The following is a 19,522-nucleotide window of genomic DNA, read 5'->3' as shown; positions in this document are numbered from 1 at the left end:
TGGTGGAATGAGCCAGAACAAAGGTGTGTACTACCGCCTAAAATGGCATCAAATATATGTTGGGATAACAATACAAGTTGTCTCATGAAATGTATTCCTGTAATTTTGTGCTTGCATTGGTTTGTGTCCGTTGTTTCAACAGTGAGCTTAACCCCTGTAGGTGTGTGATGGCTAATCTGGAACAGGTGGAAGTGGGGAAAGCGGCTTAAATAGCTTTGTGTGGATGTGCATGTAACGCTATGGTTGTCATGCGTTTTCTTGTGTGCCTATATGTTACATGTGTTCTCTTAAACATATACATTCCATGATGTACTCACAAGTTTAAGCATTGGATGCTTGAGCACAAAAGGTGAGGCAGCATAAGTAGACAAACAATGTTTACTACACTATATTGACTGGTCTTTTTGATCAACATTTATTTATTATTCATTGTATGTGTTCAAATCCATGAATATTTCTTCCCCAATTCTCCTAGACGATTGTTTTTTTTTTTGGGGAACCTGTACTCTCTGCTATCCAGGTATTTAAATGATAGATATTTAAAAAAAGAAGAAGAAAAAGCATCTTTCTGTATCGATCAATGTTTAGTCCCTATATTCAATAATCTCATATCATTCTGCCAAAAAATGGTCCATAGTAAATTAATCAACTTGTTGTAAAAATTCATCTTTACAACCCTAACTGGTAATACCAACAACAATTTTAAGGTATGCAGGCTGCTAGTATTATACTATGCACGGATGTTATTATTACGTATATTTTTGTTATTATTTTCATTTTATACATTGTAAATTTTGTCTTGACCCAAATCCAGACAACTGGGATGTAAAACTACGGACGTGTTTTGCATTCATTTGGAGAAGAAAAAAAACATGATTTTTTTTTGTTAGTAATTTATTTTTGGGATTTGTTTTTTGGGCAACTTTTATTTTGTTTTACAAAGTAATATTTTCCTGTCTACTTTTTCGTAATAATGTCTTTCAGTTTTGGGGATTTTTTTGCATTTATATATTACTTATTTGTTTGGGATTTTTTTCTGTTTTCTAAATATTTTTTTCTTAATATGTTTTTTTCTCTGAAAATTTTCCCCCCCAAATTTTTTTTAATCAACAAACAGAAAACATTAGTTTCATAAAACACACAAAAAAAACTCAGAAAAAAAAGCAAAGCCAAATCTAAATTCCTCCGAAAAAACAGATTTCCTTAATACCGAATTGAATGCTAAACACCTTCATTCAATGTTTTCATATAAAACTAAACTCTCACCTGTTGAACTGCAACTGTGTACCAAGTGTGTGTTACTTTATACTTTTGCTTCTAAAATAACGACAACAAAAGACAGTAAAAAAACATTTTATTTATAAATATGTTTTTATGTGTGTCTTTTTCTGAGTAATTATTTCTCCAAATTATACTACATAGCCTACCAATGAAGGCTACCCACTGCCACTGTAACGTCACAATAATCCCCCCACCCTAAAAAAAAACAAGTTTATTTAAACGTATTGATATTGTTGCTTTAATATGTCTGCGCCACTCAGATTCCCCCGTTTCCACTTCACCTTTCCGTCTCTATTCCCTCCCATCACATCTCTCTGTAACAATCCCATCTGATTGGATTTTAGCCTCATGATTTCATCCGTGGCTTACGGCCGTGACCGTTGCCAGGCAACTGATGCCCAACCCGTGACAAACGCGACAGTTGCAGTGGTGCCACGCGGTCCAAAGAGGCGGATCTCTTGTTTGCCCTCACGGGACTTCTGCTTACACTTTGCTGAGCTCCATTAGGGTGCTGACAGGCCGTGTGAGACTGACTGCTTTAGACGCGAGACATCCAGCCACTGTATTCTGAAATCACTCAATGATATCTGCATATCTCTACAGATAGATAGATAGATAGATAGATACAATCATTTTAAAATGTACTGTTCTTGAATCATACAGCACCCGTTTATATCTTAGGAAGGATTTCAAATCTGTAATCGTTTTGAAGAGACAGTAGTTCCTGAGATATAAGATTTCAAAGGATTATTATTATTATTACCGTCATTTCTGGATTTATAGGTGCACCTAAATATAAGCCGTCACTAGCTAAATTTGGGGAATACTCCGAGATTGTTACATGTATAAGCCGCACCCAAACTGTAAGCCGCAAGTGTTTTAATGTTACCGCACCAGTATATAAGGGTTCCCACTACCACAGAGGGAATTTTCAGCAAAGTGTTCCATTTATTAACATCCGAACAGCATTTGCGAGGTGCACAAATAATACAGCGCACACCCTGCAGTCGCAGTAGTAGTAAAGTATAACAACAGAACAAAACTTATAGCGCTTGACGAGGTAATAACATCAAATGACTAAAGGAAATCCGTTTTTAAAAGTGCTTGCCTGTAACACGGCAGTAAAGGTGCATCAAAGGCTGTACAAAGATACATTACTGTAACAAAAGTACTCAGCCTACTATAGCAGAAAAGTCAGCCATTACCGGTAATTCTCGTGCCATCGTCTTGAAGTCCTCTTCCTCAGTGTCGGAAACGAACGGTCCCAGAATGTCCTCGTCAGCCACTCTCTCTCCTTTGTTGTCGCTCTCAAAACCCCAAAAACTCCTCTTACTCTTCGTCAATGTCAGAATCGAACAGATCGATTGCCTTTAACTTAAATGCAGCATTTTATACACTTCTCCGTTTCTTTTCCATGTTGAAGGCGCAAACTGTCTCGCTTTCGTTCTGTCTCTCCTACTGTAATTGGGCTCACTGGTTTGTTTTGCTCTGCCCGGCGCTCTTGCGCTTCCTTTATAGTGCGGCCCCTCATGACCTGGTGGAGAAGTGAAAAAAGTAGCGGTTATAGTCCGGACATTACGGTAAAATTCGGAGGGCCATAGCGGCCAACACCTGCTCCGATTGACCTAAAAATTGAGATTAGTGTTGTGAAATCATTATCAAGTACACCAATTTTCATTCAAATTAAAATCTGATTGGTTAAAATTTTCAGCTGTTTTTTTTTATTTTTGGAACAATCCTGATCAGAGATGAGAACAAAACAACATGTTATTTTAATTGGATCATGGAATACCATGGACTGTCCGGAAGATGTGTAGGTTCTCTTAAAAAAAAAAATGACTTCAATGTCTCCAGTCTGAAGCAGAACCTTGGGTTTGTTCAAGTTTGCGAGACTCAAGATCTTGAGATTGGTCTTAAAGACTCATGTAAACATTCTAAAAATGAGGTGATGAGATTTGTTTTCTTCATGATTTGAAGATAATTGCGCAATTTGTGATTACTAGAGTTTGCAGTGATCTTCAAGAACAGAATTATGCATGTCAATAAAAACGAGATTTAGTCTTTTTTCTTCATATGGAGAGTTAGATTTGATTCCAGTTGCTGCAAAGAAGCAAGAGTTCCAACTTGGTCGACTAAAATGCAGATTGGTGTGTTTCTTGTGATATGCTAATTGTTTGGTATTAAAATGTTTTCTGGTATCATTTAAAGGCTACCGTTATGCGGAAATGGCCACTCAGTGATGGTTTGAATGAGAGTGAGAATGGTTTCTTGACCGGCATCCAGCAATGCATCTTCAGTTTATCCAGATCTTTCAATGACTACAATCTAGATAGAAGAACATATTCATAAGAGGACCACGGTTTGATGAATCCTGCGCTGATGACACTGACAGGCAAAATGATCATTAGCAGCGTGATGATTGATGAGATGAGAATGCAATTAACCCTGAGCAAGATTGGAGAAGCCTGTCATGCTGAGCACAACTTTGTGTGTGTGTGTGTGTGCACTGATATCCTTGTATCTTTTTCTAAATGCCTTGTTGCGCTGCCCGCTGATTCTGTGCGTTATTGTGCTTTTCTCACTTTTAGATGAAAGAGAAGATGTGCAGAAGAAAACTTTCACTAAATGGGTCAACTCACAGCTTTCTAAGGTAAGACAGATTACCACTTAATGCCTTCAACAATTAAATACTAAAGAATGAAATGCAAAATATAAATAGTCGTTTCTAGTCAGTCGCAGTCGTCACGAATAAGGGGTGGATCCCAAAAACGCAGACCAGGATAAAGAGAAGTACACTGTGTTTTGTTACGTAGCGGAATCCAGGCGGAACTTGTTCCTCGGAATCAGGATGTCACGTGACAGTTGCCTTTCGCGTTCCATTACGCTTCCAAACGTCACATTGTTTTCAGCAGGTGCCTTTTCTAAAATTAAAAAAATGAAATCGGAAATAAATCCAACCTAAGTATACTTCGTATATAAAATTGCCCTGCTTATTCATCGCCCTACATGATAAAATGTCAACATTCTCTTGAACACCACGGTTGTTTTTTTTCGTGGTAAGGCGCCCGCACAATGGGCTGAGAAAACATCCATTGTCCAGATAACCCAGGTTCAATTCCCGCTACGGGTGTCATGTTTTTGCAGGTCATTCTTTTTCTTCTCTAATACTTTCCGCCAAAACTTGATGCCCTGTCGCAAAAAAAGCCTTTAAAATGTAGTTTTTGATTAAATGTGATAGCACTGGGGGTTTCATCAAAGCATTTAAGTCATGTTGAGAGGCAAAATTAAAAACAAACCAAGTATCAGCAACAAAAAGATAATTTGTACTTCTATACTTATATTGACGGGGTGGGGGTTATTCAGTTATTCATTTCTCTCTCTTATGGCGTCCATTACAATTATAGCCCGATTGCCAGTTGTGTAAATTAGGTGATGACAGACAGCCAATAGTTAGTTTCCTTACTGGGGAGCTGGCAAGACTAATCTACTCTTTGATTGTAATAATTTACATTTGACCACCAGATGTCGCTGTGGGGAGATGTTTCGAACATTCCAAAACATCAATTCTTTTTGTGAATGTGTTTCAAATGATGTGATCGTTTCAATGTTCCATTTCTGCCATCCCTACAAAATGGACCCAAAAACGCTGGCTACGAAACGCAGGGAACAAACGCAAAATAAGTACAGCACAATTCAAGTCCAACCAAAAGCGACGTGGGGAAAACTTACACGCGACCATTGCAGAACAGGACTTGGCAATAATTCGTGGCTATGGACCAAGAAGATTTAGAATACAACTTGAGGCTGAGCAGCGAGCAGGGAATAATCCCACCAGATGTGTAGTCTCAGCAGTCCCTTTTAAAGTTCATTGATTAGTGATGCGGCACAGGTGCAGCGCAGAAGGGAACGCCCACTCACTCTATTGAAAGAAAGAAAAAAAAAAACAGACCGAGAGCAGGATCATGACACGCACTTCCAGGATACAAACCTGTCCAGTTAGTTACGAAGCCAAATCAAGCGGCACTTTAATATCAATTGTGTATAGATTTCATTTACTGATTTACAAATAATGGAGTGGCAAGAGATTCAACTACCAAGAATGACCTCCTTTCCCTCTTTTTTTCTGACTGATTCCTATCTAGTGAATTGGTTCGCATGTTTCCAGTGCACTTGCCATTAGTGCTAAGATTTTGCTGTCTCTGTAGCTCCCCAAAGTTCCTTTGGCTGCATTATTTAATCAATCATAACTTGAATGATTAGATTACAAAAAAAAAGGTTGAAGCAAAATCTCTGCCTGGAAGCTTTGCAGGAATTACTTTTCCGCACAAGCTAATGTTAGCGCACTCACCATCCATGTAGAAATGGGTTGGCGTGATGGCGGCAATTGAGGAGTTGGTAGACGAATGACAATGTCCAAAGTTTGGGGTCATTTCTCTTCTCAGTTGAAAAAGAAGATAATGTGAAATGTGTACCACAGCAGCATGTCTATGACATGCCAACGCAAGGTCATGAATCGATGTTAGCTCATTTACTACCGTCTACCATGACATGTTGGACCGTGTTTTTATGGCCTTGAAAGTGGCTTTATTACGTTTTCATTTACTGACACCCATGTCACTCACCAGGCCAGACCACTCCTTTAAAGTCGACAAAAGTAACGCCTGCGCCTCACATGCACGTTGTTTGCAAAATCTATTTTTATCGGATTCATTTTGAATAATTGATTGGCTGATTGGTACCCCTGCCATTCTAAAAATATTCAATAGTGCAGCACGTCTAGAGTGGCGCATCCCCTTGCCGTGGTCAGAATGTGTGACATTGTGCTCGCTCACAGTCGAGCGTGTGGAGGAGATGCCAGCAGATCAGCTCACCAGGAGAGATGTGGGAGATCCCCACAGGAAACGTCTGCTCTGATACTCAGATGTTCATAGAGGATGCTTGCAGGCGTGTGGTGCAGTCGTCTTGAGAAGATGAACAGTTGCATCAGCCTGCGTTTTGTCCATTTGTTTGTTTAGTCTCGATGCACATAAAAAGTGGAGATGAAAGTCACTGAGCAAGGCCAATTAACTCTGACTCCGGCAGCACGGTAGTAAAAAAGGTAGGCTTGAATCTCTGCCCTGTGTGGGTATTCTCCAGGTACTATGGTTTCCTCCCACAGTACAAAAATATCGCTGGCATCAGGCTGATTCCTCGTACCGCTAAAACTTGTTTGTTCAGCCATTTACGTTGCATTGTCAAAGAGCGCAAGCCATTTTCAACACTTAAGGTCAATAGGTCAGTCATTTGGAAAAATAACACACGCACACACAATTTCTGAAAAAAAGATTAAATTGACCAAATTGTTAAATAGGTTAGGTAAATAAATAAATTGTGACTTTTGCGATGTCGATTTTATCCTTTTTTTTTTCGTTTAGCTTTGCCAAAAGACTAACCCATTCAGAACTGCTTAGTTTAAACTGAAATGTACATCGTACGTTTGAAATTGCACCACTAAAAAATGTTTGCAGACAAGAAAATATTATTTTTTTGTTATCCACTTTGTTAATTTAAGAAATAATAACTGTTGATTATGTAAAAAAAATAAAAACAATTATACTGTACATTTGTTGCATTGTCATATTTTTATTGTTTAATAAAACCCCCGCTTTAGGTCTCCGGAAATAATATGCAAAAAAATAGCTCCTCAGAATTAGGAAGTTGCTCCTCAAATTAAATAATTGATTAGTAAAACTGCTACGCAAAGAAAATGAAAAAAGTTATTTCAAGTCCTGGGTTCAAATGGGGTGTCTTGCAAGTCAGGTAGTCAGCGATGGATAATGGTGGCATGAGAATGACTTCAGGGTCTGAAGCATGGAGGAGGCATGAGATGCACCCCTGGTCTTGTGATGTCAGAGTTAACTAGTACTTGTTTATAAACATCGGTCCATCATTTGGACCCGTTCATGAAAATAGTCATTTTCCTGTTCACTGTCAGACATAATACAATTCACCATCCAATTGTCCTTTTTGACAAGTTAAGCCATATTTGTTTTCTCTTGTTGGTCCACAAATGTTATAAACCACCGTGTATGGGGTCACCATGGCAACAACACCTGCGCTTTTCATTTCTTCATCTTACTTTATTGATCTCTGCACAAAGTCACTGATGGTTCACTTGCTTTACTTCAATGCAGGCAGAGTGGGTTCAATTCCCACTCAGTGACAGTGAATATTTTTATACAATCCCTGTAAAAAAGCTGCAATAAGTTGTTCATTAGGGGTGTGCCCAAAAAAATTATTCTCATAAGAATCGCGATTCTCATTTAGTATGATTCAGAATCGATTTTAAATGTCCCCAAATAGATTTTATTTAAATTATTTTATACTGTCTTTATACTTTGTCTGTGTGTGCCTATATTTGGAGCGCCGTTCATGTTGTACCCAATTTGGCCACATAGGGGCAGTGTGGTTCCACGCGGTCTAATACACTGTTAAGTTGTAGCCACATTAAAGAGTAGAAGGAAAAAGTCACAATCAAGTTATTCCTATAAAAGTTGTTTTTTTTGCAGTGTGGAGCCGTTCTTTTGAGTGATAAAAATGCGGCGAGTAGCGCGCTAATTAGCATTAGCGAGTCAGACTGGAGTAGATCATTACAATTCCTTGCACATCTATAGATTGAAGCAAAAATCATTGTCAATCAAATCATTTTGAATAAAAAATCGTTCTTAATCGAAAACCGATTCTGAATCGAATCGCAGACCCAAAAATCGTAATCACATCGAATCGTGAGACATTCTTGTTCATGGTGTAGTCTGCCTGTAGTCCATTGTCAGCTAGCATTGGCTCCAGGTTGCCGTGGCCCTGAACAAGATAGAGCGCATGGAAACTTTCATTGTGATTATTTTCCCAGGCATGTGCACAGAGTTAAATAATAATAATAATAATAATCGGATTTTTTGTTTGTTAATGTTCCTTAAATTCCCTGATTCCATGTGTGTTGCAGACAGGGAGACCACCTGTGGAGGATCTCTTCTCAGACCTGTGCGATGGACGACGCTTGTTGGAGCTGTTGCAGGGTCTAGTTGGAAATGAACTGGTATGATTTCACACTGTGCAATCATCTCGACAAGATGCGGAGAATGTCAGTCTGTGTCAATTGTATGGGTGGCTAAAATCCTGTGTGTGCGCCGTGCGTGTGTGTATTTTGTAGGTGAGGTTGGAAAAGGGCACCTCCCGCGTCCACTCGCTCAACAATGTCAACCGAGCTCTGCAGATCTTGCAGAAGAACAATGTAAGTGCTGTATCCAAATTCTTGTACCTCTGCCCCTCTCTAGTTAAGTGACTGCTTTATTTTGTATGCAGGGTTGTTCAAATAAATATAATTGCGGTGTGAAACACTACATTTTACTGATAGTTAGAACATTTCGGATTGTTTGATTAAATCTGCTTTGCAATTCAAGTCATTATTTCCCCTTTCCGTAGGTTGAGTTGGTGAACATCGGCGCGACGGACATCGTTGATGGCAATCACAAACTCATTCTTGGCCTCATCTGGAGCATCATTCTCCACTGGCAGGTGTGTGTGCTTGAGAATTTATCTCCTGCTTCTGTTCAAATGATAAGTTATATTCAGTGTATTAACCTTGGTTGTCCACCTTTGATAAGCCATACTGGAAGGCTTATCAAAGGTGCAGCAGCAGTGTTTTGGAAGCCATTTTGGCTTTAGTCATAGCCTTTTCAATGAAAATACTTATAGGCACATTTTAGTCATCTCTTTATGTGATGGTTTCAGTCCAGTTGAAGTCAATGAAAACTGGAAAAAGGTTTTAGTCTATTTTTTAGTAAACTATCAAACAAGCAAAACAAAAATATGGTAGCTTATTAACCACGTGATTAGCATCCACCCTTACTTAAGCTTTTTGATCTTTCTCTTGAGCAATGGCCAAAAATATGCCGTATTTATCGTACTTAGTTTGTTTTTTTGTGCGAGGACAGCAACTGCTTTTAAATAGAACATATCCCTTCATGTTTTAGACACTCACCAGCCAAAAATCACTGCATGTTCACAACATAACTGTAGCTAACAAACATTAGCTCAGGGACTGACGTTAGCACAAAAGCTAGCTAGCAGTCCATTCACGTCTTGTGTTATCTGGAAAGCTGCTACCTTCTCATGAAATTGATCACAAGCTTTTTGTCAAGGAACACAATATTTATGTAAAATATTGTACCTGGATTATAGGCTATGTGTTTTATTGTTGTGCGTTGCTGTTGATGTGTGGTGGCCAACACGTCATGTGCTGTTTACGCTGAGTGCTTATTTCCAAGTTCCTGAGGTGTGAATGTGAGTGTTGTTTGTCTATAGAGCCCAGCATTTGACTGGTGACCAGTCCAGGGTGAACCCAGTCCGTCAGCCCAAGTCCGTTGGATGTGGTACTAACACTAGAATGATTGATTTTGGGGTTACAGCGCCACCTGTTGCTTTGGCATGCACTTGACTGTCTACAACTTCGGTTTCCGTCTGTTCAGTGTGCGTGTGTCAGAGTTAGACAGCGCATACACCGTAGCAGTCTTTGTCAAAGCACCCCTCCAATTAAAGTGGAAATGCATACAGTGACCTATGCGGAAATGAGCACCCCCCTCCCGTTTTCGCCTTTTTAGACAACGTTCGGTGGAGAATGGCTAACAAACTGTGTGTGCATCCTAATGTGTTTGAGTGTGTGTGGAGAAACCCTTGACTGCATACTCTATTAATAGATTTAGTTGGTTGTAGGTCTGCAGGAATGAGGGAAGGTGGTCGTCGTGGTGTATATGGCATAGAATTGTGTAATAGCGTGCATGTAAATTCACATACACACTTGCCCAGGGAAAGATGTAAAAGTAATGTACTTCTGGCCAGTGAAAAATACAACACCTCCTCCTCGGCCCTGAACAAGTGACCCAAATCTGTCACTTGCAACAACCCCCCACACACACATACAGGAGATACATGCATGCAAAGATTATTTACGCTGCTATTTTTTTCCTTCATTTTTTTTTACACAATAAAATTGTAAACATACTCTATATTTGCCAATGTCAATAAGAAGTCATAAATAAATAAATTAATTAAAAACAGGCAGACAGTTTTGTTACTCTTTAAGCAATGGACGTCTGAATAGAATACCAAAACAGACATATATTCTTTATCTTCTGCGAAGAACGGCATATAGTACTGTATTCGAGAAGCCTAGAGAGGAGCTGAGACTCTAGTACGTTACTGTGTAGTATGTGTGTCTTATATTGCCCCCTGGAGGCCAAAGGGTGCATATTTTTGTTCAGTGCTTCCCCTATGCATATGAGCTATAAAAATACTTTTTAGCGACAAGTGCTTGATGCTAACATGCTTTGACATCGTTCGTATAAACGTATGATCATTTGATTTAAAATAAAACTCAACATTTTTCCACTATAAGGAAGATCCATGACTCTTAAGTAACGGGATTTTACGAGGCACTATAATCCATGGCCTCAGCAATGGAGGGAACTAATACTCCAAATCCACGGCCCCCCTCAGGAAGGATACAAAACTCTACTGTAGGTGTGTAGTTGAAGACTCGATGGGAAAGTCTGCCAGACGTTCGCATCGCAGCTTCACTTTGCTCCTGCCATGTCTGTCTGGCATCCTCCCCCGCCATCTAATCCGGCTCCAGAGTCAAGATTAGTTGAGAGATCATTCCAGGAGTGGGCAATTCATTTTTTCCAAGGGGCCATATGAGAAACTGGAATGGTTGTCGAGGGCTGCGCCAACACGCTCTCCTCACTTGTCTTCAATATTACATATATGCTCAGTATATAAAGGAGTAAAAAAGAAAAGCTGCTATTTTTGTCGATGTAGTGTACGCTTTAGAAATACAAATGTGAAATTCAGATATTCAAAACAAGGATTATTTAAAATGTAGTTTTGTTCAGAATTATCACAGGCTTTCAATGGGCCATGCATTTCTAGTTATCGTTGAATTTTGAAAAACAATTTATTACCTGTCCCAAATTAATTGCCCGGGGATTGTCTATGTGGGTGCGCTGTGCACAAAAACCCTTTTAATCGTGCTTGTGCATTTTCAGGTAAAGGATGTGATGAAGGAGGTGATGGCTGGCCTACAGCAGACCAACAGTGAGAAAATTCTGCTGAGCTGGGTTCGACAGAACACAAGCCAGTACCCGCAGGTCAGTATCATTCAATTGTGCAGTTATGGCGATATTGCTTACATTTGGTTTCTGAGGGTTTGAATTCAACTATAGTGCTCATTATTGTTCATGATTTTGTATTTTGCTACACCAATCTAGTTTTCTACCAAAAATGAGTTGTTTATTTATAGTAGAAGATTGGAGAAGAGTACAAGTACCTTAACAGGATCATATATCTTAACAGTCATTGAATATTGGAGAAAATTACGTGGGTAAAAGTTTTAAAGTATCTGATATTTTCTGTGTTGTAGTATCAAATGTTATTTTATTTTATTTAATTTCATGAAAAGATTTTGAGTCTCATTTTTGTTAGCTATACCAACCGTTATCCTTAACTTGATTTATTCTTCCACTTTTGTGCTCTGCGGTTCAGGCATTACGTTAGCGAATACGTTCTTCTGATTTCATCAGATTTAAAGATTGCCTTTTAATTAGGAAATGTAGTGGAATAAAAGTGAAAGTTGCCAAAAATATAAATAATGAAAAATCTATTCAAATAGGGTAACTTGTATATTGTACTCTGTTACATTACAAGAATGTGTGTACAATTAGTTGTGTGTCTGGAGTGCCTGCTCACCAAAGATGTGGGTTTTCCCTTCTTGTCTATTGTCTGTGTTCTCAGGTCAATGTGGTCAATTTCTCCAGTAGCTGGAATGATGGGCTGGCGTTCAATGCCCTTATCCACAGCCACAGGTACTGCAGAACATCTGAGTGGGTCTGCTACAGGTCCCTTTCTCTGCCTTTATCTTAAACGCCACTGCTTTTAAAATTAGCACATATTATGGGTGGACCCAGTATTGTGTATTTCTGTTTCTTTCTATCGTCTTATTCATTTCTGTAACATATATACTATAGAATTCCTAATAAAATGGAGCAGATTATGAAATAAAATGCCCCCTATGCATTGTCTCCCCTCCCCTCCAACTCAAGACCAGAACTGTTTGATTGGAGCTCTGTGGAGGCCAAGGCGTCGGCGATTGACAGACTGGAACATGCTTTTAGTAAGGCAGAACAACATCTGGGCATCGATAGGCTGCTGGACCCAGAAGGTAACTGACAAGAGCACACACACGCACTGGCAATATTTCCTCAAATAAAGCTACAGTGATTTCGTGCTGGTTTTCTTCTATTATGAGTTGAACTTGAGTTTCTGCCCATGTTTTACACATGTACACACTTAAAACTAATAGGTGAAAACTAATTCAATTTGGGTTGAAATAGCTGCTGGGTCCAAAAGGGATCACACCAAATGCTGGGTTATTTATACTCAGTGCATTGGGTTGAGATTTTCACCCTGCGCGTTGGGTCAAGATTTTGATTTCACCATGCTGATGGGTTAAAGTTATAAAGAAATGGGTTACCAGGTTCGAAGGTCATTTTCTTGCCACCGTTTTCTAAGAAGAAGAAGCAACTTTCCCTGATGAGAAGTTGCCCCAGTAAATCTCTTGCATTGGCTTTTTACACCAGATGCCCTTTCTGACGCAGTGGCTGTGTAAAAGGGTCTGGAGACCCGACTAGAGGTTACCGTTCGCTTTGACAGGCATTTGAACCCTAATTAGCAGTGTTAGCCACTGAGCCATCCAACCACAACCAATATTAAAAATGTTACATTCAATTTAGTTCAACTTCAGTGCACAAAAATGGCCACTAGCTTCAGATCTTCAGCATACCCAAATATAATCTTCAACCCAATCTGCTGGATCAAAAGAAATAACCCAGCCTTGGGCAAAATTAACCCAACCTGTTTAAAATCTCCTGCTACCAAGATACCTGGTTAAGAAAACAACCCAGTGAGTATGTATATCAGTTATTTATTAGTCACCCAGAGTTCCACTAAAAATAACAATCGTCTTGTTAGTTTTTGCACACAAAAATAAGCTAAACTATTTCCTTACCAAATATAATAAATAGACATGGTTTAAAATTGGCTCCCAACCACTGCTTGATTGTTTCTCTTCATCTCCAAGAGAATTGGCCAACTAAGGGCACAAACATCTGTCATTTCAACATTCTAGCCAACAGTCGAAGTGGAAGATGAAAGAACAGAAATGGGAGAAGCAAAAAAAAAAAAAACGGGGCATGCTTCAAAGTTTATCATTACACCAGCGAGTCCACTTTGTTTTGATGATTTGCATTAAAACTGTATAAAAAAAAAAAAAAATCCTCAGAAAAACATTAGACTTCTAAAGGGCTCACAATAAGGCAATGAAGATACTGTAGTAAACAACTGAAAAGCTTTCATATGACAAATACAATTTTAAAAGGATCAAATGGGGGTTAGTAGCACGCCTTGCATAATAATTACACATGGTCGCTTCATTTGCTATGTTGAATGAAAGATACTGTCACTACATTCATTTTGCACTACTGTAAGTGCCAGTTTTTGAAGCAGGGATTATTAAAAAAAATTATGGGAAACCAATCACACACGTTTTACATTTATCATATAACAACTCTACATATTCAGTTTTGTCCTTTTTTTCCTTTTAAAATTTCTTGTAAAATTAGTCCTTGTGCCAAACTAGTGTTAATGAAAACAATTGTCTATGCCAACAAGATGCACAGAGTTTAAGAAATGTAAAATAATAAAACTGTGCTCTCACTTGTCATTGTTCAGACGTGGCAGTGCCTCACCCCGACAAGAAGAGCGTCATCATGTACGTGACGTCGCTCTTCCAGGTGCTTCCGCAGAGCGTTACCATGGAGGCCATCCAGGAAGTGGAGACGTTGCCACGGCCCGCTAGCGCCGCCAGCACATCCCATGTCGTGACGGGAGATCACTACCAAATTCAAACCCAACAGCGCTTCTCCCAACAGGTCGAGCACAAACGCACATGCACACACACGGTCCACTTCCTTCCATTTGTGCATGTCACACAGTTTCCGTACATCCCAAAGCAGACTCAGAGGCCAAATGTACAAAAACTACTTTATTGAATGAAGGAGCATGAGAAATGGGAATACAAGTTAAGGATGCATGTAGCGTTGTGAGGATATGAAAATGTATTGGGGGGAAAAAACCTCAATAATAGAATCTAAAATAAATAGCAAAAACATTTAAACCAACAAAAATAAAAAAATCTAAGCCATAAAACAAACCCTCAAACTAAAAAAAAAGATACAGAGATGCCTCAAAAGAATAGTCTGAGACTAGCATAGTGTTACAGCTTTCCCTAAAATGACACTGACTGTAATCAAGGAGGCACCGCCCACTGAAACACAAACAGAGACAAGACAGCTGGCAGGACTCATGCAGCCCCAGATGATGACACTCCTACCACTATGCAGCCAACACAGTCTTGTCTCCTCACCTGACACCAGTTGAACCAAATATGTTCATCTTGGTCTCATCAGACCACAAGAAATGGTTCTTGTAATCCATGTCCTAAGCGTGCTTGTCTTTATCCAATTTTGAGCTCCCGGTGATCAGAATAATGTGAGAGTGATACCACCAAGTCATATGACACCAGGGAGGGAAAATGACAAATTTGGCCCAATTTGGACATTTTCACCTAAGAGTGTTCTCACTTTTGTTGCTTAAGGCTGTGTGTTATATGTATATATATTATATATATACACTGTTATATAAATTGGACACTGACTACTTGACATTATAGCGAAGTCTTCAGGTTGCCCACTGGGAAGATATAATGAAGTATTTACAAAAATGTGAGGTGTATACCACCTAATAGTTTGTCTGTGGAAAGGTCAAACACTGACTTTGTCTTTCCTTTGTGACCAATGGCTAACAATGCCAGCATTACGTGCTCCTCATGGCATGTGGCTAATTATTTTCAGAATGAAAGAGGATTGATTTTCCTACTCAGCTGCAGAAAAATTGATTCGTATTCTTCCCATTCAATTTCAATTGTTGATATTTGTTTTGTTTTTGTAAGCCATCTCAATCAACTGGCTGTGTCTTGCTTTGCCCTTTGGATAGCAATGGACTGCATGTTTAAGCGTGCCAGAATAAGTGATGTGGTGTGGAGGAGCCATTTTAGGCCCTTTCGCAAGTCGGCAAAAATGTCCTCTCCAATTGGAACTGCCATGGAAACAAAGCTAAACTAACTCAATTGTACGCTGTTAATATCAAAAGGTCCAAATGGGCTTTTCACTTCCAGCTAACTGTCTATAGAAACTAAAGCTTTTTAATCATAGTTCCAATGTTTTGGGACAGCCCTTTTGTCTGATATTACTCTGCAGTACATCCCATCATTGTGTCGTCCCTGCGATTTTGTGCCAAGTAGATTATGCGATTGTTTGTCTGTCTGTTAGCAGGATTAGACAAACTCATTTAGGCCAAGCGGGAGGCACATTACATTTTCAAGGGGATCTGTTCATTCACATTTTATTCACTCAGATCTCATCAGGACCCTTAAAATGTGTCGGAAATTTCGGCGATGCACCCTTAATGCAGATTGTCTCCTCCGCCCCAGATAGAAATGCAACTGTCAGCAGAGTGACGAGTGTGCAGCTTGCAAAGACATCAAGTCTGATTTAGCCATGAAGCTGATGAGAAAATTGATTGGGGGATTAAAGGCGTGAGAGGAGCCCTCTTGTTGAGCTTTAATTAAGGCCTCAACTTAAAATAAAAATCGATCACTGCTGCCGCATCTTTCCTCCCCATAACTACTCCATTGCTACAGTTATGCCATCTGAGGTCATCATTTTTCCGGTAAATTGTCTCTTAAAAATGTTTATTGTTCCTTCAAGGGTGCCACTTGGATCTTCAAAAATACCGTGACTGTTGAGACGTGTAAAAAAAATTAAAAAAGGGTTATGATGCAAACCAGGAGCAACTCCACATTGTGTGCCACTCTGTGTATGTGAAATGATCATCCCATAAACATTGAAACGCTGCCGTGAGGTGGGGCTGAGATCAGATTTCCAGCTGCAAATTGGATTCACCGCTTGCGACCTTTACTGTTCAGTAATGCTGAGGTCAGTGTCCCGCTATCACACTGAATCATGGCAGGATTGAGAGCACTTCCTGGAAGTAATGGCTGGTAATATTATTACCGCTTAGTTTAATGGCTGCATCAGCCCAATGTGCAAGCTCTTGCAGAGGAAAAAAGGTGTCAACTTCCAGAGCCTGTATGGTGAATTAAGATGTCAAGCACAGACATGAAGCGTCGGCACAGGCAATTACTCAACAAAACCGTCGGTGAGGGAGGAGAAACCCCCCCAAAAAAACAAGGGTTACTATTATCTGTCTCCCCCCCCTCATATGTCATCATCAGAGCGAAGCTGTCACTGCTTCCTTGCATCAGCAACTAGGATGTGAACAGGACCCAAACTTCAGATGTTCAGGACTATGATAACTGTTTAGTCAGCGTTTCTTTTTGCAAAGTGAACAGTTCTTCAAACAGGAGGCTTCCATTCAGTTGAAGTTTATTGTCAAATCAAGCATAAAACAACCAGATACTTTTGTTCTAAAGTCTGCTAGCTTAATGCTAGCACAAAATGGGAAACGCCATAGACTGGCTTACGAATAGCATCGGTGTTGCCGTGTCATGACCCTTTAAGCAACAGATATTTCAGCACCAACTGTGAACAATACCAACAATTCTGTATAACGGTACTCAGACATAATTCTTTATCCTGTGCAAAGAAAGATTAATATTATAGCGGCTCACAGAGGAGCTAAGACTAAGTCCGAATATTTGTTTCTCTGTATTATACTGTCCCCAGGCGGCCCAGATGCACACACCAGGAGCAGAAAAATAGCCATTGAATTGAAGCAAAAATGTAAAGTTACATTTCTTTACAATTTATTTGATCATGGGCATGAGCCAATATTAGATTCTGAAAGTATAACAGTCAAGCTATTGAGGAATGCAAACATTAAAATAACAGCTCTAAAATTAGCTTTTTTTTATGTGGGTAAATACTTTTTTTTTCATTGAACACAGTATTTTAAAATATAGAATAGTCGGTACAGGATATATGTGTTCCATGTTAAGTTTATATAAATAAATGTTAACTTCATCAGTTTTAATTCTTCTTACTACATCACAGTAGCCCATCACTGGTGAGATCTTTACATAACAGGCCGGCAGGCAACTCATGTTGTCCGTGGGGCCTAATGGTACCCCCCCCCCCCCCCCCCCCGGCACAATTTCTTTTTTTCTTTTTTATGACAATACTCAGTAGTAATCAACAGAGCAAAAACTCGTGTTTGCAATTTCAATCTTACTCCCTCCCTCCTCCTCCATGTGTAACTGCTCACCCTTCCCCTCATTGTTTGTTCAGAAGGAGAAAAACAAAGTTAATTGGAGGCAATTAACTATAGAGAGGAGGCTCGTTTACAGCCAATCATGTTGTGCCCTGCTTAGACGTCCCCTCATAAAAAGAAAAGTGGTCATAACCAGTGACAGCCAGTATTAGCGGTATTGAAACATTGACTTTTTAGGTAATCGACTTATGCCTAATTATGCAATTACTGCTTGTTTTCATAAAGTAAATTTTTTTTCTAGGGCTGTTTTTTCTTATTAAAACCTTTTTTGTTGTTGTTGGTTTTATTGGCCGTAATGGATTCATGGCATTTCCATTTATTTCAATGGGGACAGAGGATTTGAGATGCACGTATTTGGAATTATGAGTATGGCCACAGAGTGATTTGAACTCATATCTCAAGGCAACACTGTAACTTCTGCAGGTTAGAGCAATCACAGTCTTTGCCGGTTAGCCGAGGGCCAACTAAGGGGTCAGTGTTTTGCTTTTGGTTGCTTGTGGCGGTGGAACCAACTGATCCAGCTTGAAAGAGCCAGCGGAACTAGAGACAGACAAATTATGTCAGGTGAAGAGGAAAGACGGCACACAGGCGACAGTGTAGACGAGATTAGGGAGGTGAGTCATAACGCCATAGGTGCAAACAGAGGGACTACCTGACTACCATGGCACCGAAACCCTGGATAGAAGTACTTGGACACAGTCAGAGCCTCTTCTGTTTAATATGTGAGTCCACTTACTCCACAGTAACTTCCTGTGCAAAATCTTCTTCTCAGGTTTTTCTTCCTCATGCTATCTTTTTTGGAGAGAGAAAAAAAGGATATCAAAAAGCAAAAGGCAAAACACACATGCAAAGTGAATCTTTCCGTGCGGGCTGAAATAAGTTTAATTAACTGTAGCAAATTGTCTCCTCGCCTCAGCCTGGTCATTAACCAGCACTGTATCATTATCTCAGCAATCTCTTGGCAAGACATTGAGTAAATGTAAATATTTTCTTGCGGTATCTCTAATTAGTGGTGAAATAAAACTCGGTTGTGGTTTTGCCTCCAACTTCAAATGAACAGAAAGAAAAGCTTGAGCGCTCTAACTGCCAGAAAAATGAGTAAATGTAATGTGAGGGATACCTTTACATTTCATAAAGCTGGGAGGGGCTTAAATGAGCTATGCTGTGTGTCGCTTGGCACTGGATCGACTCACTATGATAGCAAAATTAGCTTCCACTGTTCCACGACCCTGTCATTTGCACACATTTGAAATAAGATATGAAGGGTTTTGTTAGCAGATATTTCATCAGGAATCAAATTAGTAGAAGTGTTCATCAAAAACGCTGTGTTTTAAAAGAACAAGTGCTTGTGAGTTGTGTGTTTGGGAGTACAAGAGTACAATACTAACAGTGTAATGTAGGCTATCATAAATTGTACCCGCTCCATTCTGAGCTCTGGGGAGGATCCCATTTGAGAATATTTTGAACTCAGATGAAGGTGAACCAGTGCCAAAATGTCTGCTACATCATAATCAAGCGTGATGATGTCTAAGACAATAAGTTGCTTTGTTTGGACTTTGATGTCAACATTGAGGATGGCAGAGGCCTCCATGTTGAAGTTTACAGAAAACCTGACTGATTGATACCTACTGCATGACTCTTAGCACCCACCGGAACACAAACTCCAGTTCCAGAAGCGACAAGAGCAAGTTGTTTTTTTAAAGCGACAGATGCAACAACAATGTCATTCAGTATTCTATCTGACAAACGCAGAAGGATTTTCAACCAACACAACATTCCGGTATACTTCAAACCCAATAAC

General features: G+C 39.6%; 1 protein-coding gene across 12 annotated transcripts in view; it reads left to right on the top strand.

Annotated features, from left to right (window-relative positions):
- The window catches only part of dmd (dystrophin), a 139,065-nt gene that overhangs the window by 34,372 nt on the left and 85,171 nt on the right, over nt 1–19,522 (top strand). For all 12 annotated transcript variants that reach the window (XM_086067208.1, XM_086067205.1, XM_086067204.1 and 9 more), the window contains exons 2-9: nt 3,870–3,931; nt 8,264–8,356; nt 8,471–8,551; nt 8,743–8,835; nt 11,364–11,465; nt 12,109–12,179; nt 12,417–12,535; nt 14,104–14,303. In XM_086067208.1, the coding sequence (XP_085923334.1) occupies nt 3,870–3,931; nt 8,264–8,356; nt 8,471–8,551; nt 8,743–8,835; nt 11,364–11,465; nt 12,109–12,179; nt 12,417–12,535; nt 14,104–14,303 (821 nt within the window). The remainder of the gene's footprint in view (nt 1–3,869; nt 3,932–8,263; nt 8,357–8,470; nt 8,552–8,742; nt 8,836–11,363; nt 11,466–12,108; nt 12,180–12,416; nt 12,536–14,103; nt 14,304–19,522) is intronic.

This window comes from Leptonotus elevatus, chromosome 2 (genome assembly GCF_054856555.1).
Source record: "Leptonotus elevatus isolate MCC_2025b chromosome 2, RoL_Lele_1.0, whole genome shotgun sequence".
Lineage (NCBI taxonomy): Eukaryota > Metazoa > Chordata > Actinopteri > Syngnathiformes > Syngnathidae > Leptonotus > Leptonotus elevatus.
The sequence above is the reverse complement of the archived record's forward strand: the minus strand, read 5'-3'. Positions and strand labels throughout refer to the sequence as shown.